The sequence below is a fragment of the Mauremys reevesii genome, linkage group 9, assembly GCF_016161935.1.
Source record: "Mauremys reevesii isolate NIE-2019 linkage group 9, ASM1616193v1, whole genome shotgun sequence".
NCBI classification, from domain to species: domain Eukaryota; kingdom Metazoa; phylum Chordata; order Testudines; family Geoemydidae; genus Mauremys; species Mauremys reevesii.
The window spans coordinates 90824911-90849696 of NC_052631.1; the positions used below are offsets into that span (position 1 = coordinate 90824911).

General features: G+C 46.4%; 1 protein-coding gene and 1 long non-coding RNA gene across 6 annotated transcripts in view; both read left to right on the top strand.

Annotated features, from left to right (window-relative positions):
• The first annotated feature begins 1970 nt into the window (after positions 1 to 1970).
• LOC120371318 lies at positions 1971 to 7514 on the top strand. Its single transcript, XR_005584270.1, has 3 exons — positions 1971 to 2144; positions 3048 to 3230; positions 5645 to 7514. It is a non-coding gene; the product is annotated as an uncharacterized LOC120371318 (long non-coding RNA).
• Positions 7515 to 11757: 4243 nt separating this feature from the next.
• The window catches only part of SEPTIN6 (septin 6), a 42529-nt gene continuing 29500 nt past the window's right edge, over positions 11758 to 24786 (top strand). For 4 of the 5 annotated variants that reach the window (XM_039487937.1, XM_039487938.1, XM_039487936.1 and 1 more), the window contains exons 1-2: positions 11772 to 11801; positions 21215 to 21329. In XM_039487937.1, the coding sequence (XP_039343871.1) occupies positions 11772 to 11801; positions 21215 to 21329 (145 nt within the window). Of the gene's footprint in view, positions 11802 to 21214; positions 21330 to 24786 lie in introns of all 5 variants that reach the window. The other variant, XM_039487935.1, reaches the window with a different exon arrangement.

A 24786-nucleotide genomic window follows, 5' to 3' on the forward strand; every position in this document is an offset into this window, starting at 1 on the left:
TGGCCATTGGGGATGTGAAACCGAATGCACCCACTTCCCAGAGAGCAGAAAAACACGCGCTGGCCACAGCCCTAAAGCCTTCAGCCTGTGAAGGTACAACTGTGGGCCCCAAAAGAAGGGTTGCAAGTAAAACCAGTTGGGCCAGGCACTTTAAGGGATTCACCTCGAGCATAAACAGCCAGATGGTGCAATATCTCTGGAGTTAGCAATGCACAGGAATGAAAGTGAGAGAAACCTGTGTTTGTGCGAACTCGAGGTAACTGTAGTCAAAAGGGGCTAGGCTAATCTACAGGCTGAATATTTCTAGGAGGGGCTGAACAGCTTGTAAAAGGGGATGTCCTCGTTTGTCCGTTGAAAGAGACTTTAAGATCAGTGCGAGGCACCTACTTCCCCTCTTGTGGAAACTCCCTGTGATGAAGTGTGATGTGCTGTGTGTGTGAGAGAGAGACAGAGAAAGATTGACTGACTGCTGTCTGCGGGATGGAATCAGAACCATTTGACTGTGTGTCATAGGCTCTATACTGCTAGCAGCTAATGGAGATTCTTCTAACTCAAGTCCTAGTAGTTTGTGCTTTTGGAGCAGCAGGACCTGAGTCCTATTCCTTCCACTGCCTTGAAGTTCTGACTGGGCAGCCTGTGCAGCAAAACGACACCCCCAGCTATAAATGCGCACATGCAAAAAAGATCACAGGAAACACAGAGGGCTGCAGCTTCCATCTGAAGTCGCCCAGCAATCCAAAATGTATAATCGCTGGGGGACACTTAATTTGCCTCCTCATTAAGCAGACCTTGAATGGGGCCAGCCAACAGTGTCCCATTGGCAATAACCTCTCATCCTCCCCAAGGGACTAGAAATCCAGCAGCCATGCAAGCTCCAGAGAGTTGTCACTGCCCCTTTTAATTCCAGATTAACACAGAGCTGGATCTACACCAGGGGTAGACAACCTATGGCACACGTGCCGAAGGCGGCACGTGAGCTGATTTTCAGTGGCACTCACGCTGCCCGGGTCCTGGCCACCTGTCTGGGGGTCTCTGCATTTTAATTTAATTTTAAATGAAGCTTCTTAAACATTTTAAAAACCTTATTTACTTTACATACAACAATAGTTTAGTTATATATTATAGACTTATAAAAAGAGACCTTCTAAAAACATTAAAATGTATGACTGGCACGCGAAACCTTAAATTAAAGTGAATAAATGAAGACTCGGCACACCACTTCTGAAAGGTTGCCGACCCCTGATCTACACCATCAGCAGCGTCAGGCTGATGCCTCTTGACTCAGAGCCTGCCATACACAATGAGACCAGGCTGTGGCACACTCCTGCTGCTCTCAGACAGTCCAGGAGTCAGCTGACTTCTGGAGGGTAAAAGCTAACAGAATGGGGGAAACTACTCTCCAGAGCCCCGGTGAAATCATGGCCTTTTTGGGTCCCTCCTTCCATTGGGCTTTACTTCTAGTTCTCAGAAACGTCACAGCCGTAAAGCAGTTGGTAGGGTGCGCACTGCCCCACACGTTGCCCCAACACTGTGTCTCGACCCTGATAAGAAGGGACAGGCTGGCCGGAGGGACGAGTCCAGCCCTGCACTTCTACTGAGACTGCAGACGAGGGTGCCCAATAACGGTACTGGAGGTTTTGTGTTGGAGACACATGTCTGCTGGGACTCACTCCTGGAGGCTGCTAAACAGCCATTGTAGCTGTTGTTATTAGAACTTACTTGTGTTGTGATAGCATGTAGGGCTAGGTGCTGTACAAACAGAGGCAAAAGGATGGTCTGTAACAGGGCAGTCTGTCCCTTTAAGGGTCAGATGGGCTAGGGACTGGCCAGCCCTGTTCTGTGGAGGAGCAGTTGCTGGGACTCACCCACCCCAGCTGGACAGCTGCAAGTGACTGGGTCTGATGAGTCCCAGCTAGGGAATATAAATGAAGGCCCCAATGCTGGGCTGGTGCTTAAGCCTGGGAGAGGGCTGGGAGTTGTCAGAGGTGAAGGAGGAAGAAAACAGCGATGGTGACAACGCGAGGAAAATCCTGCCCATGGAGCTGCTGGAGGCCAGAGAGTCTTGGCTGGGAACAGGACTCCCAACTCAACTGTTATTGGTCCATGGTTCCTTTTTGGTGCTGGGGAGTAAGCAAGGCTCTGAGGTAAGGGTTACACACACTGAACCAGGGCGATAATCAGATCCACCACTCCTCCAAAGGGCTTCCAACCAGAGAGGGAAAGGGTCCCTCCTAACCTGGCCTGGGGTTGAACCTCTTAGTCAAGCTCGACTGGCAGAGACTCTATATTTCTCTTTTGGTGGTGGGGAGGAGGGTTTGCAGAGAAACTTGCTCAAGGAGGGAGACACACACAGCGGAAGAGCTTAGCATTGCCAGGCATCTGGTTTTCAACTGGAATGTCCAGGCAAAAAGAGACCCTGGCGGCTCCAGTTGGCAGCGCAAGGCGGGGCCCGGGCTAAGGCAGACTGCCTGCCTGCCCTGGCTCCGTATGGCTCTTAGAAGCAGCCACCAGGTCCCTGCAGCCCCTAGACACATGGGCAGCCAGGGCGTCTCCGGTCCACGTGCTGCCCTCACCCTAGTGCCGGCTCCGCAGCTCCCATTGGCTGGGAACCATGACCAATAGGAATGCAGGGGCAGCACCTGCAGATGCAAGGGCAGCACACGGAGCCTCCCTGGCCGCCCATGCGCCTAGGGGCCTCAGGGACCTAACGGCCACTTCCTGGGAGCAGCAATAAGTGCTGCCAGGACCCTGCCCCCCCTCCCAACTCCCTGCCCCAGCCTGGAGCCCTCTCCCACAGCCTGGAGCCCTCATTTCTGGCCCCACCTGGAGCTCATACCCCCCCCCTACATACTCCAGCCCAGTGAAAGGGGGTGAGGGAGAGCAAGCGATGGAGGGAGGGGGGATGGAATGAGCAAGGGGCGGGGCCTCAGAGAAGAGGCGGGACTGGGGGTGGGGTGTTCGGTTTTGTGCGATTAGAAAGTTGGCAACCCGAGAAGAGCTGCGAGCCAGGACACCTGCTATTTGATTTGTTTTTTATTCCTACAAAGACGGTGCCTCACCTTTGGTAAGAGGTCAGCTGGCAAGCGGGAAATGAGCAGAACAGCCCAGAGTGGCCTCCCCAGGGCTGATCCTTCAGTGACTGCTGAGAGCTCCACAACTCACACACGGGCCTGCATTGCTAAGAGCTTCTCTGGACCAAAGCCTGCTTCCTGCTCGGCGCAGGGCGTTAGGTAAATCCTTCGGCCCCCACCCCACAGCATGGGGCAGATACCTCACTGCTGCTACTGCAGCCTTAAGGCTGGGGCAGCTACTGCTGTCACTGCCTAATTCTCAGTTCTTCTGAGGCTCGTCTATGCTGCTGTAGCAGACCCCTGGGAGAGGTGCTCCCCAGACCAGGAAGAACAGGTCTGAGGACTCCGTGCTAGCTCTACTGCCCGCCCTTGACAAGGGGGTCACGGCAAGGCTATGGGCAGGAAAGGGGGTATGGCTGGAGTGCCCTGAGCTAACAGGGAACCATGGGAAGCTGAGGATAACTTAGTGCAGCCTTGGGGCTGCTGTAACATACACCATGGGCCCCTAGCAGCACCACAATACAGAAAGCACGAAGGCAGCTTAAAGCCACTGTCCCAAGGACAGGAACAGAGGTGCCTAGAATTGGGATCTGAAACAGACCCTGGCTGCTGCTGTCACTTCTTTTAGATCCAGTTAGTAGTTCCCCAAAAGCCAGGCTATTTGAATTAGTTATTTGACACAGAGCCAAGCTGCAGGCCCCAGAACACACACAGCTCTGCCATTGAAGACACTGGTAGGTACGTGCTCGTAAACCATGGCAGAAATTGGCACAGAAGGAGCGACAGATAATGAGCCCTTCTTTGCCTTCTGTTTTCCTCTGACTCTTACTGGGCAGAGAGCACTGTGCTAACGGAGAGTTTGTGCAGTCATCTGGCTGATGACTTTGGCCTGTGGATTTTAATCTCTGCCCTCTGGAGCATCATGATGTAAATGACAACGTGCTCTAGACAGAAGAGGTCAAAAATATCAGGGCATTATGAGCAGACGAGTATCTTTCCTGTGCCATTAGGAAAACATCTCTCATAAGAGGTAAGGGAACTGCAGGCAGCTGATCGCATGCTGCACATGCAGGGGATGTCAGACAGCTAGTAGCAGAGGAAAATACAAGTCATCTTGTATTAGACACTGAGATCAGCATAGCTGGAGAGAACTCCCTGCTCCACTGGGAAGCATTTGTGTTTTCAAAATGAATCCCCTGATGAGCTTGCTGGGTCCCATAGGCTGCTCCAGTGACTCTCAAGTGATGTCACTGCAGCAGCTCTGTCCTGCTGCACCGCCCGATCATTCTGTTGTGGCCAGCAGTATAACAGCCGTTCGAGATCTCTCCTGTGCGTCAGCGACTCCATTTATGCATGTCTGTTTGTCCCTTATGGGACACGTGCTGCTCTGCTTTGCCATGTGGTGTGGAGCAAAAAGGAGTGGGAAAGCTCCAAAGGGAGGGAACCGCACCATCTGTGATCCTGGGCCCTGGAGAAGCCCCTCCACGTGACCCCCATGCAGTAGGGTTTGCATTGCTGTTCACTTGCCTCCATAATAGCCACCCACCTGCCCACACACACCTGCCACGGTCATATTTTAAAAATTGGAAGAGGAAATAATTACTCTTCTGAGGCTGCTAACATTAAACATTGATGTTTCTAGGAAAGGATAGGAGTATTTCCGTCCATCCACTTAGAAATAGTGTACGGCACTACGGCCGCGTCGGAATGCCAAGTGGAGGTGACCTGCACACGCAGGGAATGTGTGCTGGCTTTTATTCCCCAGCCCGGGGCATTGCTGTAGCCACGGTGAGATCAGCAGAGTAGACATGAGAGGTCGCTCTTGCTGCTCTGTGTTGCTTGAAGTAAACATGGTTAATGCACTTGGTAGTGGGACTAGTGGCTGATTCAGTCAGCGCAGTAGAGAGGCTTCCTTTGTATGCAAATTTGCTATGCTGTGAGGGCCCAATCCTGTGAGGTGCTAGCTGTATTGGGAGCTCAGGATCTGGCCCACACCGACTCTCCCAGTTTGAACTGTCCTGTCAGCCTCTCTTGGTTGCAAACTCCTTAAGGCAGACACAGAGCTTTCCTCTGTATTTTGTACAGGGCTGAGCATGCTCTGGGTGCTTAACAAATAATGAGGATCACTACACTAACTGCACTGGCATGTTAAAGGGCTCATTCTTGCTCCCACTGAAGTCAATGAAAGTTTTGCCTTTTACTTCCATGGGAGCAGCGACCAGCCAAAATTCCCTCATCTCTGAAATGTCACCGCTCCTGTTTTTTTTCCCCATAGGTCTCTGTTGTTAATTACGTATTAACCAGGATGGCTTTGGTTTGCCCTGCTTTCCAGCAACCTTCCTTCACCCCTCCCCATCTCCTCATCTCCCCTGCTCCTTGATCATCTCATTTCACCTCCTCTTTCTTTTTCTGTGCTACAAAAAGGGCATTGTAGGGTGACTGTACTTTATGTAAGAGCTAATTCAGCCAGCTACCCTTTTTACTTAGGCTACATCTCTAATACAATCTCACTGGTTAACATGCCTTAAAATCCTAAATTAAAAAATAGAAGACTGTTTGACTTGCCTTTTCAGATGGCTGCCCAGCCCCAGAGCAAGGACATCTATGTGACCTGTCACTTGTGCCAACGGGATCAGATCTGGGGAAGGAATCTGCTGCATACAGAAAACACACTAACCTCTATACAGCACATACTGCACAGACAGACAGGCAGGTAAATGTGATTGTGGGAGACTGCAGGAGGCAAGCAAGTGTAATGCAACTCGAAGAATTACAACCAATTCTGATCAAAACACACTCGGCTCCTGAAGGGCTTGTCCTGGGGAGAATTGCCTCTTAGCTGCTGTTTGACTCACAGGCTGCTGGACTGAATTAACAACATGAGCAGTTTTCTTTAGCAGCTGAGCACACGCTAAAGAAATTGGTAAGAAAGGAGGGTTTCTATCTGGAATACTGAACTTGGAACCCTACAGAGATTGGGCAGCTGAGAAAGCCGTTTTGCAGGAACCACAGCAGCTCCAAAGACAATTAAACAAGGAACCAGACTTTGTGCAAACTGAAGCAAAATGGTGCCCATCCTGGGAATGCTGAAGCACAATGAACAATGTACAGTGGGGCTGTAAAGTACTTCAGAAAGGTGGTACTCTGCCACCAATCTGATTCCACTGAGGGAAGCCGTCCTTCTTTTAGACAACCTCAACTATGCATTATGGTTGGGCCATTTTAGAGGCTATATGGGGAAGCCTGGATCATGTGAGGAAGCCAAAGCTAGTGAAGATTAAAACATAAATGTCCATTGGTTTCCTCTTAGGGAGCTGTGAGGTTTAGTCAGTGGGCTCTGGTGGTTAGAGAGGACACAGGGAATCAAGAAAATGGCAGCTGCTGGTGACTCTGAGCTATTGGAACTTGGCCAAGTCGCTTAACTTCTCCATACCGCTGTTTTTCCCTACTGTAAAATGGGGTTTGGTGATATTCAGCTGGAAGGGGCAGAATGTTATTAATTATGGTTATCGTTCTGTAGTGGACAAACACAGGTTTCTAGCTGCTGTGTATCTCTTCATGCTAGGAAAATCCAGTACCTGGTTTCAAACTTTTCTAAGGTGGCTTACCTCAGACAATGGTCCAGGCAGGGCTGGCGCAACCCATTAGGTGACCTAGACGGTTGCCTAGGGCGCTAACATTTTGGGGGGGTGACCATGGCGGCTGGATATTCAGCCGCCATGGTCGTCAGTGGTATTTTGGGGGCCGGACCTTCTGCCGCCTCCGTCGGGGATGCCATTTTGTGGGCAGGACCTTCCGCTGGCTAGGGCGCCAAAAAGGCTGCTGGCGCTCCGGGGCCCAGGTATTCCATGCCTGTTGAGATCCACTGCTACAGTGGTCCCAGTCTCAAGTTCTTCACTCAAACAAGACTTTCATTGGCTTCAAAGGGAGTTTAGCCTTCAGTGAGGATGGGCGTTCATCTCCCTCTGGTGTTATCAGAGAAATCCCTTTCCATTAGGAAGTCTAAATAGTTCTATTTCCTTAGAGCAGCAAATTTGTATAATCATTATTTATGAGATCCCAGTCAGATATGATATTAACACAAGGGACAGAGGGACCCAAAGAGGAAGAGAAATGAGTGATACACAGAACTTCACTTCCCAGCAGCTCATTCTTGTTTCTGGTCGTCTCATTACTATCTGCAAAATATTACTCCAGAACTGTGAATGGTTTGATTCCATGCTATGCTGATAACTTCCCAGCAGAATGTGAGCTGGGAAAGCTGAATGGGTAGAGAAAGATGATACAAGATCAATGTGATCTCTGCAAGATCATCAAACTAACAAGCTTCCTCTGAGGCCACATGAATATTAAATCATGTTTGCACATGGTTAATTGTCTCTGTATACTTTAAATCCCAGGAAGCTGTTTACTCTGCATGTGAATTCTGGGTCTGCTCCTCCTCTCACACCAGCATAATTCCAGTGACTTCCACTGAATTACTCCTGATTTATACTGGTGTCTGCAGGGAGATGAGACTGGGACACAATCCTGTGAAGTGTTGAATGCCTCTTGGTTTATTCCGCTTTATTCATAGATTATAAAACCAGAAGGGGCCAGTGTGATAATCTGATCTCCTGCCTAACACAGTCCACAGCACTTCCCTGAATTAATTCCTGTTTGAGCTACAACATATCTCTTAGAAAAACATCCAATCTTGATGTCAAAGTTTCCAGTGATGGAGACTGTCACAGCCCTGTGTAAGACACAGAATGAAATGTGGGATGACATCTTGGCTCCAGTGAAGTCACTGGAAGTTTTGCCATTGACTTCAATCCCACAAAGCTTAGATTATTAGACCTCCTGCAGTTCTGGTAGGTCACTTGCAGATTTGCATGGGCTCGATGCTACCAATCATTACTTGTGTGAGTTGCCCTTCTGCATTCATATCTCCTAAGAATTAAGTCCACTTTTAATAGATCAGCCACAAAGTTTTGAAAAAAGGAGTTGAAAAATGAGTATCACCTGATACAGGCAATCTAGACAACGTCTTTTGCAATGGAACTAATCGCATTATAAGCACATCAGCAGTAGGGAAGGGTGTGCGGTCCAAAAAAATATTGTAAGCACCTGATTGCATTCACTGAAAGGACCCCATGGTGCTATCAGTTAGTGATTCCCACAAGGAGATGAATACTTTCAATTTGCATCAGACTCAATGGGAGTTAAGGCTATTCAAAACATTACAGAATTGGGCCTGATCCTGTACTGCTGAGGTCGATGGATACCTAGTTCGTCTCACAGGCTCAATCCTGCACTGGTCTCTATTAAGGTGGGCTCTCTTGTGCCCATGTGGAGTCCCACTGAAGCCACCAGGACTCTATACAGGCACAGGCTGAGATAGAGAATCCCAGTGCAGGACTGGAACCACATTTAGGTGCCTAAGTAGGGATGTTGGTGCCTAAAGTTAGCCACTCAAATTGGAAAATGTTGGCCCTGCTTCCCAGACTGAGCAGAGGGATGGCTCCTACTGGCTCCTTTGATGGTCGTGAAAATACTGTTTCATGGAAAGCATCAACTGCTTTGCACAGAGGTCTGAATTTTGCAGGCTGGCAGTTAGAAAGAGTGGCTGATAATTGACTTGTCAAATTGCAGGACTCTGACAAAAGTAAGGGAGTAAATCCGCATCCTAGTGAAGTCATTGGGGTTTTGCCATGGAGCTCAGTTGAATCAGGAATTTGCCCCCAGTCTTTGTTTTTGGGCTGCTCTGTAGGGAAACTGGACTTCATAACTGATGTAACATGTTAAGACACAAAGCTGATGATGGGATCACGTCAACATGGTTAACTTCCATATCTTTGGCAGGATTAGCCAGACCCTTCCTTTCTGTTGGGGCAGGGTTGTGCAGAGAAGGGTTCCATCAAAACATTCCCCACTTATTCTGCGATGGAGCCCAAGTAAAAGGAAGGCATGTGCTTGCACTGTGAGCGAGTGACTCCATTTGTTCTCCCATTTAGACAAGAATGTTAGATCTGATCTAGAAACAAGGCCAGAGACGCCCATCTTACGCTGCCCTGCATGGTGCTAGCCTATTTTGTCCCTGAAATGTACGGAGCACATGGATAATATTTCCCCCCTTTAGAATACTTGTCAGGTGTTTGTTCTCTCTGGCAGGCAGGGGGTTGTGAGTGAGGGGATTGCTCATTCACAGACAGGGAAATCACTCCAACTCTCCCTTCAGAGGGGTGGCAACATTTTAACAAGGGGGCTGTTCATGGTCCCCACCCCATGCCCCCTCTTATCACATCAGTACTGTGGAGACTCGTTCTCACCATAGGAAATTCTTCTCACCCAGAGCTGCAAGCTGCTTGTTGTTATGTGTTTACAGAATATCTGTGTTTGGCTCAAGAATGCGAGTTGTGATTTTGTTTGATATGTAACTTTTGTTCCCATCTCTCACACGAGTTTTTATTTGAATCACTGATCTTTCTTTAAAGCATTTCCTTTTGTTTTGTAATGGAACTCCAGTGCTGTGCATAATACAGGAGTGGAGGTCTGATAAAACTGGTAAACTAGGGCACACTGTTCCTTTGGGAGCAGAGGATCTCTGGTTTCTGGGGGTGTCCAGTGATCATGAGGTTACATTGAAGGGACTCAGGGATTGGGGTGCATCCATTATCAACCTGCAAGGCAAAGACAGGACTGGTGTAGCCCAAAGGAGAGTGCTTGAGTGGCTGAGAAGCTGGTTGTGCTAGGGCAAGGGTAGGCAACCTATGGCACGGGTGCCAAAGGCAGCACACGAGCTGACTTTCAGTGGCACTCACACTGCCCAGGTCCTGGCCAACAGTCTGGGGGGCTCTGCATTTTAATTTAATTTTAAATGAAGCTTCTTAAGCATTTTAAAAGCCTTTTTTACTTTACATACAACAATAGTTGAGTTATATATTATAGACTTATAGAAAGAGACCTTCTAAAAATGTTAAAATTGTATTACCGGTACGCAAAACCTTAAATGAGAGTGAATAAATGAAGACTCGGCACACCACTTCTGAAAGGTTGCCAATCCCTGTATTAGGGAATTAGGAATCCTGGTGCCTTGAGAACCATCCCAGCCACCACTGTCAATCCAAGCTTTCACCTCCCAGGTGTGCTGCAAGAACTGGTGTGCTCTGAATGACAAAATGAGGGTTTGCTATTGTCATGGACCCCTGCTCATGTGTGGGGCCCCCTGACTGCAATGCAGCTTTGCACAGGGCCTGGGATCTGCCGGCGTGCATTTTGTCACAGGATGGTGGCCTTTAGTAGATGAAAGGAATATAGTTGATATATTTTAATATAGTATTTATACCATCTCTCATGGACTCTGAATTGAAAATAATTCATGTTGGCTTGGGTAAGAACACTAGCACATGGACTGAAAAGTGACCAAAAGGTGTTAAACCAAAGGGAACGATAAACAGAAATGTATCCTATTGGCAGAGATGCGTAGTGGAGTGTCATTGAGAATGATGTCAGCACCAGTCATCAGGCTGGATCCTGGGAGCAGCTCCGTGTTGGTGCATTCGGTGCTTACTTTGTAACAAAAGAGGTGCTGGGGCTCAAGAACACGTTTTAATTTCATAACTGATGCGGGTCTGTGAACTGCCACATCCAGAGGTGCTGGAGCTATGAATTGTCAAGCCCGGACTGTGGGGCCTCAGCCCTGACACACAATAAGCACTGGGTGCATCCCTCTGCATGGGCAGAGCACCACTGGGGGCTCCACCGACATGAAACTCATTGTAAACTGGTGGCCTTATTTAACATCTTAATTAATAAGCTGGAAGAGTGGAGTGAATTGTCTGTCAGTGAATTCATCACCGATGATGCTAAATTGGGACTGAAGCAAGTTCAGAGAAGAGCAACACACCTAAGGGGGGGGGGTGGAGAGACTGAATATTGAGGAAAGAGGAAAGGAGCGGACCTCCCGCTAAGGCAGCACATGCCAGCAGCCAGCAGAGTTTTTAAAGGGAGTAAACACCGAGCTGGGGCAGGAGCTATGTAGTGACAGACCCAGGAGTCACTGAGATGAAGTTTAGGCGGGGAACGAGGCGTGAGGAGGAAACCGGGGCAGTGCGGCAGGATGGATCTGCTCCCAGCAGCAGGGCAGGGCTGAGATGGAGGCTGCACGGCCCAGGGGTGCAGGCGGCGGTGTGCAGCAGCCCCTGCGGGCAGGTGGAGGAGGGACGCGACCCCCCCCTCCCGGGGGGCGGGCGATGCTGCAGCTGGGGGTGCCCGGCCTGGGGCATCTCCCCCGGGCGCCGCAGGGGTGCAGGGCGGGCGCTGCCTGTGCGTGGGCGGGGGAGGGGGGAGCATGGGGCGCATCTCCCTCCCCCTCCCCCCGGCTCGCCCCCTCCCCCCCGCCGCCCAGACACACTGTAGCCGAGACCTCGCACAGGGCTCGGGCCGGACCATTCCGCGCCGGGGTGTTCAGCAGCTGCCTTTGCGGGGCGCGCAGCGCGGAGGGAGCCGGCTCGGGTCCGGCCCGTGGCCGCGCGGAGGGGCGGGTGCGCGCGCAGGGGCGCGGTGCCGGGGGCGAGCTGCGGGGCGCGGCGGGCGGAGCTGCGGCGCCGCGGCTCCCTCCCCCCCCCCCCCCGGCGCCGTGGGCGGGTCCCGGGGTAGCTCGGGCTGCCGGCCGCGCGAGGGGGCGTTTCCTGTTCGGCTTCTGGCGGCGGCGGGGCCATGGCGGCGACCGAGATCGCGCGGCAGGTGGTGAGCGCGGGGCCCGGCTGCCCGGGATGGGGGGGGCTCGGCTCGGCTGGTGGCGCGCCGGGGCTGCAGGGAGCCGCCCGCCCGGGGGCGATGCCGGGGCGTTGCCGACGCCGAATGAACGGCTGCCCCGAGCGGCTCCGTCCGTCCATCCCCGCAGCCCGGGCTGCGAGCGGGACTCGTGCCGCGCCCGTGCCCGAGCTGTTCCCCAGGGCCCCGCGGAGCTCCCGGGCCCCGCGGGCTCGCACGTCCCCATTGCTCCAGAGGCAGAGTTGGAGGCGAGCTCGGCCATCGGGTAGTTCTATAGTTCTCCCCCCCGGGGGGGGATCCCGGCTTTCACCCCTCCCCCGGGATCCCGGCTTTCACCCCTCCCCGTGGGATCCCGGCTTTCACCCCACTCCCCGTGGGATCCCGGCTTTCACCTCCTTTCTCCCCCACCCCGGGGATCCCGGCTTTCACCCCCGCTCCCTACTTCGCGATCCCAGCTCTCCATCGCGGAGAGGGGGCAAGTGTGGCCCGTGTTTAAAGGGGAGAGTTTCTGTCGCTCCAGGGCTCTGCTGCGTTTGCAGCTCATCTGCTCCATGTCACATGTAGCTTTCTGTGCCTCCGTGAAAGCCCAAAGGACTAATGAACCAGACAGGAAGGATGGGTCCGTGGTTAGGATGCTACCCTGGTGCTTGGGAGGCTGGGTTCAATTCCAGGCATGGCCACAGGCCTCCCTGTGACAAGTCACTGTGCTTCACTTCCCCCTCTGCAGAAATGATAATAGCACATTTCTGCTTTACAAGGGTGCTGTGGTGTTGCATGCAGTGCTGGGGTGCTCTGAGTGCATGCTGTAGCTAGATGTGAGTGGGGAAGGGTTCCTAGTTAATCCACTGAGGATGAGAGGGAGTTGTATGCATGGTTCCTAGGGGTGGTGCAACTAGAACATCCTATCACTTTAGGGTATGTCTACACAGCACTTTGGAGCCCAAAGGAGTAAGCCTCGCAGCCCTGGTGGACCAACTTAGGGTAACAGGTCTCATGCTAATGCTCTAGAAATAGCTGTGATGTTGTGGCTTGGTCTCTGGAGCCTAGGGAGGGAGATGGCTGTTAGAGCCCAGCACAAGCCCCACTAGCCCAAGTCTGCCAACCCAGGTGGGGAGGCTTATTCCCATTGGATCCAAAACACTATGTCGATAACTCTTAGAGGTTAGACATGAAGGGCCTATGAGGTCATCTTGCCATAGCTGAGCATTGGAATAGAAGGCTAGTGTAGTAGTATTACCAACGAGGAATATCCTTGGTTGATCCTGTAGTTATTTGAAAAATAATGTGGCTTTGTGACTAAAACTTGGAGTTCGTATAGTCGCACTGTCCCTAACTCATCCTGTTATGATGAGATGTTGCATTTATCTAATCTTGGATCAAAAGGCTTCACAGGAAAGTGACTGGTGTCAAATCCATCATAAATGCAGTAAGAATTAACTTTTATATTTGGAGGATTAGAGATGTTAGCAAATTTTCTGTTGATTTCTAATATTAATGGGAAAGTCTTGTGCAGCTTCCATTGCTGTGAATCCTTGCTTACTTGGCATTGTCTCCCATCCATAAAGAGCCATACTTGGCCATTTTTGTTCTTTGCTTATTAACAGGTCACTTTGCTAATAGACTTCTGAATCTTTCCTGCATTGCAGACATCATTTAGGACGCAAACAAGGCTCTTCCACACCTGACTATCTTGGGCCGCTCTTAATGCATGTCCCTGTGCTATTAAGCTCCATATGTTTTCTCTTTCTGAGTAGTATTCGATTTAGCTCCTTTTGCATTTTCCTCCAGCTGCTCCTGGCACACCTGCTCTGGCTTCATTCTTCGCACATGTCCCAAATATTTTCATCTCCTTTTCTGGATAACTCTAGCTCTAAGGGGTTGTGGAACACAGATGAATCTCTGCATTTGTTATAAATTCATTTCATTTAATACCTAGTATTTTTCTGCGGCATTTACTTTTGAAGGCATTCAGACATTTGTCTGTACTTTTGGCGGATTTCCAGCTTTCATATCCATATGTTAAGACAGAAATAACATTTGAGTTGAATATTCAATTTGGTTTCTAAGCTGTAAATTTTTGATGACCACATCTTGGGTAAACTGGTGATGGCAGCCTTTGCCTTGCCAGTTAGTGACATTATTTCCTTCTGGACATCCCCCTTGGCATATTGTCATGGTATGAAAATCGGCACACTTCTTTGCCTTCTAAAATAAAACTCAGCGTTGCATTCTCGTAAAGGGATGCTGCATAGGACTATTAAACACTCATGTGATATGGCTACTGTTGCAAGGCAAGGTAGACAGCTAGCTATTCGCAGTGTGTGATTTTAAAACATTTTTTTTAGACAGACAAAAAATGAATATGTCACCAACTGAAAATGTCTTTATCCTGATAGATGACTCGTGCTGTCGTAGACCCAGACTTGAGGCAGTGGTTTGTTGTGCAGTCAGTGGTAGCATGGTGGAGAAGAACACCACTGTTATCTTTTGAGAGCAGTTTACGTTGTATAAGAAGGGTGGGGGTTGGATGGCACCAGGGATTTGTTGTAGGGATACATAACCTTTCATCCCTATGTTGTCACTGATACCAGCCCAGGGCAGTAGTAATGGAAAATTATTACCATTTAATGGCTGTTGAGTGGTCTCTATGAAATAAGTGTGGTATCGATCCAGTTTCCAGGGAACATGCATCCACAGCACAGAAATGATTGCTGTTATTGTCAGCCTCTGCAGAGATGCAAAGAATGAACTCCCCCTTTACCTCTAGGAGGCAGTTCTTTCTGCTCATGGTTGCGGCACCTTAGCAGGGCAGTGTAGATGAGCTTCGGCTACCTTCTCTGTAGATGAATAGGTGCAAGTCTCAGTTGTGAATCTGACACCTTCAATGAGCAATAAAATCCTGATCCTGCAAGCTGATCAAATAGGCCCCACGTAGGCATTAGGCTTCTGCCCATGATGAAGTCAGTGGGTCTCTGCTTGGATGAAGGGGTTCATGTTGGGGAGAGGAGGTCAGCTTGCAGGATCAGCGCCTAGATTTGCATAGGAAGCTGTCCTATGTAATTTATATAGTATAAGATTGAAAGTAATGGGAGGAGGGGTGCTGACCGTTTTCCTTATCCTATTTTTTTGGGTGAGGGAATTTTTCCTGGGAAAATATCCAAATAGTCTGACATCTCTGCAACCTTTGGCAAGGGCATCAAGAAGTGTTAGCAATGGAGCTGTCACAGTCAGAAATTGCAGAAGCACGTGACTGTTCCTGGATGTTGAATGGATGATCAGTGCAGTCAAGTTAAAGAGGAGAGTGCCATCGTTTCTTCTTGGTGAATTCAAAACCACTTTTTTTTAAATTCGGCTACTGATTTATTCAGTAATAACTGGGAAAGAAAAAGAAACATGAAGCCTTTTCCTTCACAAATGTAATGCAGGCATCTGAAGTATAGCTATTTACACTGCCCATCAGGGATTTCTGTCATTGCATAAAAGAACCACATACTTGTACAAGTCAGAAGTAGTCAGTGAAAGTGCTATTTTAGGCTGTCTTCTGATCAGAGCCAACCGGGGTCTAAATTAAGTGAGTATCATAATACAGAGTCTTTGCTCCCAGAAAGTGAAGTTGCTCCAAAATTCTTCTTACTTAAAGATGAAGTGAAAATCTTTTTATCTGTTAACGTTGTCTAGGTAGTATCTAACTGTTTATCAAAGGACAAACTTCTTAGAAGAAACAGTCAGATAGTGGCCTGACCCAAATAAGCTCTTTTTTGTACAAGTTTTGGGACAACTTCTTTGTTAAGTATCAGAGGGGTAGCCGTGTTAGTCTGGTTCTGTAGAAGCAGCAAAGAATCCTGTGGCACCTTATAGACTAACAGACGTTTTGCAGCATGAGCTTTCGTGGGTGAATACCCACTGAAGTCTATAAGGTGCCACATGATTCTTTGCTGCTTCTTTGTTAAGAAACATTAGAAAATGTGTGACCCAGGTTTTACATCCCGGACTCTACCTTAAAAAAACTCTTATTAAGGGCAGTCCATGGCAGAAGCTCTCGAGCGCATCCAAGCAGATGCAGTACAAAATACTGCACCGACTGAAATATTTTCATTCAGTTTTGAGCAAAATTAATTCAGATCTGCACTGAAGTACTCAGTATGATTTGTCACCCTCACTCATACCTTGTTTATGACCTAGACATTACGTGTCGCAATATCCTGAGTACTGAGCCTTCATTTTGTACATTGAGGCTCTGGTCCTGAAAACATGTATTTGCATAAATAGGCTGCGGGCAGGCAGAACATTTTTTTGTCCATGAGTCTCCTCTCCCCACAGATTTTCTCATTTCTGATGATTTTCTGGTATGCCCCAAGCAGTCTGAGTCTAAACCATTACTTTCCAATACGTTTCACTGCTTCTTATCTCTCAACTTCTGGACTAAAGTGCCAAGGAAAATTAGTGGAGCTTTCTTAGGTGAGCTCCACTATATTTCATAGTGATGGGTTTTATTTTATGACTGTTCTAATGTCCATATTTCAGGGCTGTTTATGTTCCAACTCTCCTTCCTTAAGAGTGTATAGGAGCTTGATATGCCAAGTTATTTTTACATAGTCTTTGTGTTTTAATGGGGAGGTTAATGTACTATGATTAAAAAATCAGTTATTTACACAGTATTTGCTGCTTTGTCTGTAACGGATGTGCAGTGTGGTTTAACAGCATTTTAAAACCACAGGTGACTAGAGAAGAGTGAACAGGAAGCGCATTGTAGCTAGAGTTCTTCTTGGTGAAATGTGTCTTGCCTCTTGTTCCATCCGTATCGCATTTATATTTAGGGATGAAGAGAGAAAATATGTTCTGAATGAGAGCCTATACTTCTCCCCACATTCCCAGTAGCAAATTGGGTTGGGTTCTTAGAGTTTGTGTTTAGTATTCCAGCACTGCAGATTTTAAGATTTGGTATTGAAAATGCACTTGACATTTCTTCCTGTCTCCAGTTAGAATCCTGCTTGTGATTCCGTCTCTGTTGCTTTTGTTAGTGCTCATCAGTGGAGTGTTTCCACTAGGTTACTGCGGTAGCGACTTAGTGGAGACAAAACATTGCTTGAGATTATTCTGTCGGTGTTTATTTTAGTGTGCGTATGTTAACCTATGCTTGCAAAGGCTGTGTGTATTACAACCTGATTCACCTCTTCTTCCTCCTGTGTATAATATTCTCTAATTGTTACTCCTTTTTGAATTACTGTAATGCAGAGCTGCACACTCAGAAGGCCTTTGATATAAAATAAAATAAAATCCCTTGGGTGACTAGAATGGATTCCTCCTATAAACATGTGATTTGGAGGCAAGGTGCTTTGGAATTCATCAAGCGCCATATTTGGTGAACATGTTGGCAGGAGGAAGCAGACTCGCACACAAAATATGGCTGGGGGAACATATTTACACATAACAAGGCTGTAAATATGGCTAATGGCTCGAATGTATTGTGGAGCCTCAGATTAAAAAAAAAAAAGCATTTCTTGATAGCATTTTCCCTGTTCTAAAATATAGGTTAGTTCAATGAAAGAAAAACACATTTTATGGCCTTTTAAAAAAGGATTTTAGATATGTAAAGAGATAAATCTGAGACTAAAATAAAGTGACATTGAGTGGCATTCTCTCACACTGGTTTTGGCCACCTGATTACTGTAATACTTCTGACAAAGTAATGATGCGTTTGAAAAGCCGAATGTGAATTTTCTGCACTGGAGAGTGAAATGCCTTATTTAGGGAGATGCCTTGAGTGAGAGAAATGTCATTTGTGGGGGAAAAACTGTTCTTGCTATCACATTTGCATGCAAATATATGAAATTAACACTGAAATACAATTTTGGATGACTCAGACTTGGAATATGAATCTTTGCAGATAGTTTAGGTATTTTTATGCAGATTTCTAGCTTGTGTCCAGAATAGCTTATCATAAGTTGACCTTTGTGCAGTAGCCAGGTGAACATTTCAAAAAGGCTGGCAGTGAGAAGGGAGCCACCTGTTAGCTGCTCTGTGTATCTGGCATGGGGGATGGATAAGCCTTTTGTTTCCAGGCCCATATCTCTCTTTCCGGGGCAGGTGTGGGAGTCAGAATAAGGACCTGCATCCTTTCACTCCTACCCTCTCTGCTGAAGCTCCTGAGCCTGGTGCCTGCATAGCTGCTGTTGGTTTGTTTTGTGGTTGTGCTGTTTGTGGCCCAGGAATGGATGGAGCCTGGGGGCAGCCACTCTCCCTGCATTGTTTCCAGCTGGGAGTTGCTGCTGTTTGAAAGTCTCTTCTGGGTTTGACCCAGTGCAGCCCTGTGGGGAGTTAGCCAGGGGCGGCTCTAGGAATTGCGCCACCCCAAGCAGGGCGGCACGCCGCGGGGGGCGCTCTGGCGGTCGCCGGTCCCGCGGCTCCGGTGGACCTCCTGCAGACGTGCCTGCAGAGGGTCCGCTGGTCCCGCAGCTCCGGTGGACCTCCCGCAGGCACGCCTGCGGATGCTCCACCGGAACCGCGGGACCAGCGGACCTTCCACAGGCATGCCTGCGGGAGGTCCACCGGAGCCGCCTGCCGCCCTCCCGCGGGACGCTGCCCCAAGTGCGCGCTTGGCGCGCTGGGGTCTGGAGCCGGCCCTGGATTTAGCTACTGGAAACTAGGCTGCCAGATGTTGGGGGTGGCAGTGTGTTGCTGAGGAGCCATTGTTGATGTAAGGCTCTGTGCGACTCTAGGGGTTGGGATTTTCCTTCTCTACAGAGCCCCACGTCTGAGATGCAGCACTCATGAACGCCCCCAAATCTCTTCCATCTGGGAAGACTAACATTTAGAAATGTGTTCAACTCAGAGTTTTTCTGGACAGTCTTGTGGATAAATATGCTGGAAGGTACATGGTCTGCCAACAAATACTAATTATGTATAGTATTTTCTGTAGCTTGGACAGCAGCAATCCCAGAAGTATAATATGTAGACATGGAAAAGACCTGTTAGGCCATCCAGTCCATCTATCTGCAGTGTGGGTTTATTCCCTGTTGTTCCCTGCAATGATGGCAATTGTGTCTATTGCTAATTGTCATTATTAGGATTTTACTGAACTCTAATTGGTTAACTAAGATGTTTGCATTTGCAATAATACAGAAAATATTGCCATATTCAACAACTCTCCATTTAGGTTGTGTTGGTAGCAGCTGTTGTTACAATAATAAGTCACGGGAACCAGATGGTATTCACCCAAGAGTTCTGAAGGAACTCAAATGTGAAATTGTGGCACTATTAACTATGGTTTGTAACCTGTCCTTTAAATCAGCTTCTGTACCCAATGACTGGAAGATAGCTAATGTAATGCCAATATTTAAAAAGGGCTCTAGAGGTGATCCCGGCAATTACAGACCGGTAAGTCTAACGTCGGTACCGGGCAAATTAGTTGAAACAATAGTAAAGAATAAAATTGTCAGACACATAGAAGAACATAAATTGTTGGGCAAAAGTTAACATGGTTTCTGTAAAGGGAAATCATGTCTTACTAATCTATTGGAGTTCTTTTAAGGGGTCAACAAACGTGGACAAAGGGGATCCCCTGGACATACTGTACTTAGATTTCCAGAAAGCCTTTGACAAGGTCCCTCACCAAAGGCTCTTACGTAAATTAAGTTGTCATGGAATAAGAGGGAAGATCCTTTCATAGATTGAGAACTGGATAAAAGACAGGGAAAAAGGGTAAGAATAAATGGTAAATTTTCAGAATGGAGAGGGGTAACTAGTGATGTTCCCCAAGGGTCAGTCCTAGGACCAATCCTATTCAATTTATTCATAAATGATCTGGAGAAAGGGGTAAACAGTGAGGTGGCAAAGTTTGCAGATGATACTAAACTGCTCAAGATAGTTAAGACCCAAGCAGACTGTGAAGAACTTCAAAAAGATCTCACAAAACTAAGTGATTGGGCTACAAAATGGCAAATGAAATTTAATGTGGATAAATGTAAAGTAATGCACATGGGGAAAATATAACCCCAACTACACATACAATATGATGGGGGCTAATTTAGCTACAACTAATGAGGAAAGAGTTCTTGGAGTCATTGTGGATAGTTCTCTGAAGACGTCCACGCAGTGTGCAGCGCAGTCAAAAAAACAAACAGGATGTTAGGAATCATTCAAAAAGGGATAGAGAATAAGACAGAGAATATCTTATTGCCCTTATGTAAATCTCTGGTATGCCCACATCTTGAATACTGCGTACAAATGTGGTCTCTTCATCTCAAAAAAGATATACTGGCATTAGAAAAGGTTCAGAGAAGGGCAACTAAAATGATTAGGGGTTTGGAGCGGGTCCCATATGAGAAGAGATTAAAGAAGCTAGGATTTTTCATCTGGGAAAAGAGGAGACTAAGGGGGGGGAAATATGATAGAGGTATATAAAATCTTGAATCGTGTGGAGAAAGTGAATAAGGAAAAGTTATTTATTTGTTCCCATAATATAAGAACTAGGGGCCACCAAATGAAATTAATGGGCAGCAGGTTTAAAACAAATAAAAGGAAGTTCTTCTTCACACAGCACACAGTCAACTTGTGGAACTCCTTGCCTGAGGAGGTTGTGAAGGCTAGGACTATAACAGGGTTTAAACGAGAACTAGATAAATTTATGGAGGTTATGTCCATTAATGGCTATTAGCCAGGATGGGTAAGGAATGGTGTCCCTAGCCTCTGTTTGTCAGAGGGTGGAGATGGATGGCAGGAGAGAGATCACTTGATCATTACCTGTTAGGTTCACTCCCTCTAGGGCACCTGGCATTGGCCACTGTCGGCAGACAGGATACTGGGCTTGATGGACCTTTAGTCTCACCCAGTATGGCCATCTTGTGTTCTTAATACTTACACTTTACAGCTATGTTGTGTTTCAGTTGTCTGATTATTGGGTAGGCTTATAACTTTGTTACTAATTCTTTCTAGCCCTCAAGTTATATTGACATTTTATTACAAAATAGCTATAATTACTGACGATTAACTTCTGTTTTCCAGGGGAAGGTCATTTGTGTTGCTTCCATTATAGGGAAAGTTTTGAGGGACCCATGCATCAAAACTTTAATAATTATCAGTAAACTGTATACACACATAATTGCAGCTGTTTAAACATAGTTCTCTAATATATTTCTGTGGCAAAGGAACTTTGCAACACAAGCGGAATCAGATATTTTGTTTGCATTATCTGGAGCGGTTTATTAAGCAGTGAGGGAAGTATGCTGACAAGAAGCAAAGATTTACAATACGTACAGATCTGTTTTTGGACTGTTCAGCAGAAGGAAGAAGTGACACATTCCTCTTGGGAGGTCTTAAAAAGTGTATATCAATTAGAGTGTTGTACTTAGAAGTAACTTCTAAAAATGTGTTTTCAATCATTCCAGGGTGAAGGTTGCCGTACTGTCCCTCTTTCTGGACATGTGGGATTTGACAGTTTGCCTGACCAGCTGGTTAATAAATCAGTTAACCATGGCTTCTGTTTCAACATCCTGTGTGTGGGTGAGTATTTCCATTTTGGGAGATTGTATTGATGAACAAGGCTGCTCTGCAGCCAGAAGTCACGTGTAGGTAATTGGGTTAACAAGGTAGCTTTGATTTATTCAGAATGCAATTTTTTTTGTCATCTGATCCATTTTCAGTAACTAAATGAGATTTACTGGTACTCTGCTGCTGAAGTTATGGGGAAATGTAATGTGCAGTTCTATTGAGCAAAAGAACTGTAGAAATAATGTCTACGATTCCGGGCTTTTTTATTTATTTTTTGTGGGAGGGGGATTTTTTTTCCATATTTTAATGCAAAGCTTTTAGTAGAAAATAAGCTGTTCAAGTCAAATGATTTGATACGAGGCCTTCTTTGGATTGTCAGTTATTTAAACAATAATTGTACTGGTCTTAAAAAGCAAACTTTTTTTTTCTTTTTCCCTATCCACTTTTCTTCTGTACGTGTGTGCGCGCACGGGTGGATGTGTGTTTGCACTGGAGTTAAGTTAGTGTTTGGACCAGGCTTTGTGTGTCTCAGCATTGTCTAAGCTGCCCTCTCACAGATCTGTCATGGTGTGCAGTTAACTGTATGATTTTATATCTTATCACTGTAGTATCTGATGGAGTCCATATAGTCTTTCATGGGATTACAGCACCAAATGGCCCTTTCTTAGCACAGGTTGAAAACTGGTGTCACAGTGTGGATAAACATTCCTTAATAACTAATGGAACAAGACTACCATACTTCTGCTGACTGACCCAAGCCCAGCCTCCAGTGGTGAAATAAGTGTGTTTGCTGCTTTACTGCTGCTGTTCCAGGTAGACTGCACATGCAGATCTCTGGTTTCAAGGTACGGTTGATAGACAAGGGCAGGGGCTAAGGAAGAGATGATTCTAGTACTTAATAGGAGCGAAATTTCCCCCTCAAATCCTAATGACATGTCTTGACTTTGACAGTTGGCGCTCACTCTGTGTGAAGTTCTCTCCAGGTATGTCTACACTGCAATAGAACACTTGTGGGCCTGTTTATCAGCTGATTCGGGCTCACCAGGCTATAAAATTGCAGTATAGATGCTCGGGCAGCTTTAGCCCAAGCCTGAATGTCTACACTGCAGTTTTATAGCCCTGCAGCCCAAGCGCTATGAGCCCATGTCAGCTGACACTGGCCAGCTGCAGGTGTCTTATTGCAGTGTAGACAGACGATCCTCCTTGCCTATGAAAGATCCATGCATGCAATGCAGTTTGTGGTACTTATCCGCTGTGGCGTTCATGAGAAAAATTCTGACAGGAAGAGCAGAATGGTGAGAGTTGAGCTCTGCCAAATGGAGCTGAGAGGAAAACTTTCTCTTACAATGGAATTCCTCTGAGAAGTTAAACTTCATTAACAAATGGAGGTCATTGTCTGGCTCAGTTGTTAGGTGATTCCAGTGCATGTGTTTGATATACCCTGTTTACATCATAGATAAAACGCTGTTCCCAAAGATGGAACTCTAACAGTATTTTCTTTGCTGTTGTGTTGTTTTGCTCTTCTTTCTTTTGTAGTTAAGGTGCAGTGTTTCCTCTATGATATAGGTGTGACTGCAGGTTTCTCTTTAGATTATATATTCTCTGATATGTGGAGAGCAGTTGAATACTACCACTTGTTTCTCTCCTGTATGCAGGACAAAACTTTAACATACCAATCAAACATTAATCAATATGAATAACAAGGGTTCATCAAGATTAATATCATCGCAGTGAATGTTACAGGTATTAATAACACTGCTTGTATAAATAATCATTACAGAATAGACACTTCTACTATTTTAGCTTCATTTTCTGTAATTAAATTTTTTTAATGAACTTTACTAGGAAAAATTTATATAGATGACTTGGCAAAGGGCAGAATATAAACTTTCTTCGGCCTTCTTTGAATGTTCATGTTGTTAAATGTTTGTTTTTCTTATAAGTGTTTGGGTTAAATTCATATTAATAAAATCAAACTCTTAAACATTCTGAAAAAATAACTTTCACCTCTCCATTTGTCAGGTTTCATTAACATAATGGCATAATCAGTTTTTCTCATCCAGAAAGTCTTCCAGGAAAGTAGTAAAGACATGACATTTTAATGCAAAAACACAAGAAGGGAAAGAATAGGCTTAGTTTTGTGCTATTTTGATACATCTTAAAACATTTAAAAAAAAAAAAGGCAAACTAATTCCCACCCCCTTTTTTTGCTAACCTCTTTAATACACAGTATTTACAGAGGGAGAATTCTTTTAACAGGAAACGGTTACTCAACTAGTTTATAACAAATTGCATAGTAAGGCAGTTAAATATGAAAGAGCAACATTTAAACACTTCTGTCACAAGTAACCTTTGTTTGAAAAAGGAGACTATGTAGATCTTTTTAATAGATACCACATGGGTCGTAAGCCTGTTATTCTGCTCTCACTGAATCCCATAATGTGATTACATTTAATTAGGAATGATTTGGAAGTGACTTTTAACGATGAATTCAGATTAAGGGCAATTTTCAGCTGTCTTCTGCTGAAATCGATCTTTGATTTGAGGCAAAAAATAACTGAGCAACCTACTAGAAGCCATGAGGTTCATGAACAGAATCCCTGATAATTACCCCTCAGTGTAACCGTTTCCCTTCCATAGCTGTAGTGATAAATGCTGTTTGCCTTCCACTTCAGGGCATTACTTGGATAAATATTTTGGTGCCTCAGACTGTTTCCTTTGTGCTGTCTACATTATTTAGTGACATGCAGAGAGATAGTAGAATTGGGTGGCTGCTGAGCTTCAGTGAGCTTTCTCAGTATAGGCCAGTGCAGATTATGGTCATGTTAGACTGGTATTCCACTGTACACAAGTGGTTCCTCCCCCTCAGGCAATCTTTAAAATTAAAATATCTGCTCCTCTTGCATTTGGAGCCATGAGAAACTGACAAAGCCCCACGCTGGTACTTGATCTCATCGTCTGTGACAGCCACTCTGAGAAAAGAGACCCAGCTCCAACAGATAAGAATCATCTCTAATTTCTTCACAAACTGTGTTTCCTAGTTTCACAAGCCTATGCTTCTCCTTATTTGCATGCAGGGTAGTTGAAGTCTCATTATTTGACAGCTCTATACTAAGAAGTGAAACTTTGTTCATGTTTGTAGCCTAAATTGAGCCCTGGTGTTAGAGGTTCTAGTCTAGCTACCATTAACAGTTGTGCTGTTGGATGCCAGGGCTGAAGTTGGTTCATGCTCTGTCTAGTGCTTTCGGGATGATGTGATCATTACAGTTCTCAATTGCACTTTTCCCAAAGAGAACACTTTACTTGTCGGAAGCAGATTTGACAACAAAACTGGGTAGATTCAAAGGCATCTCGCTGACATGTCGATCTGTGGTGCCAAGAGACTAGACTAGATGCCTGCAGTGCTTGATAACAGAGTAGTAATGTTTCTGAGCTGTGACTTTGAAGGGGCCATTGTAAAACTGTAATC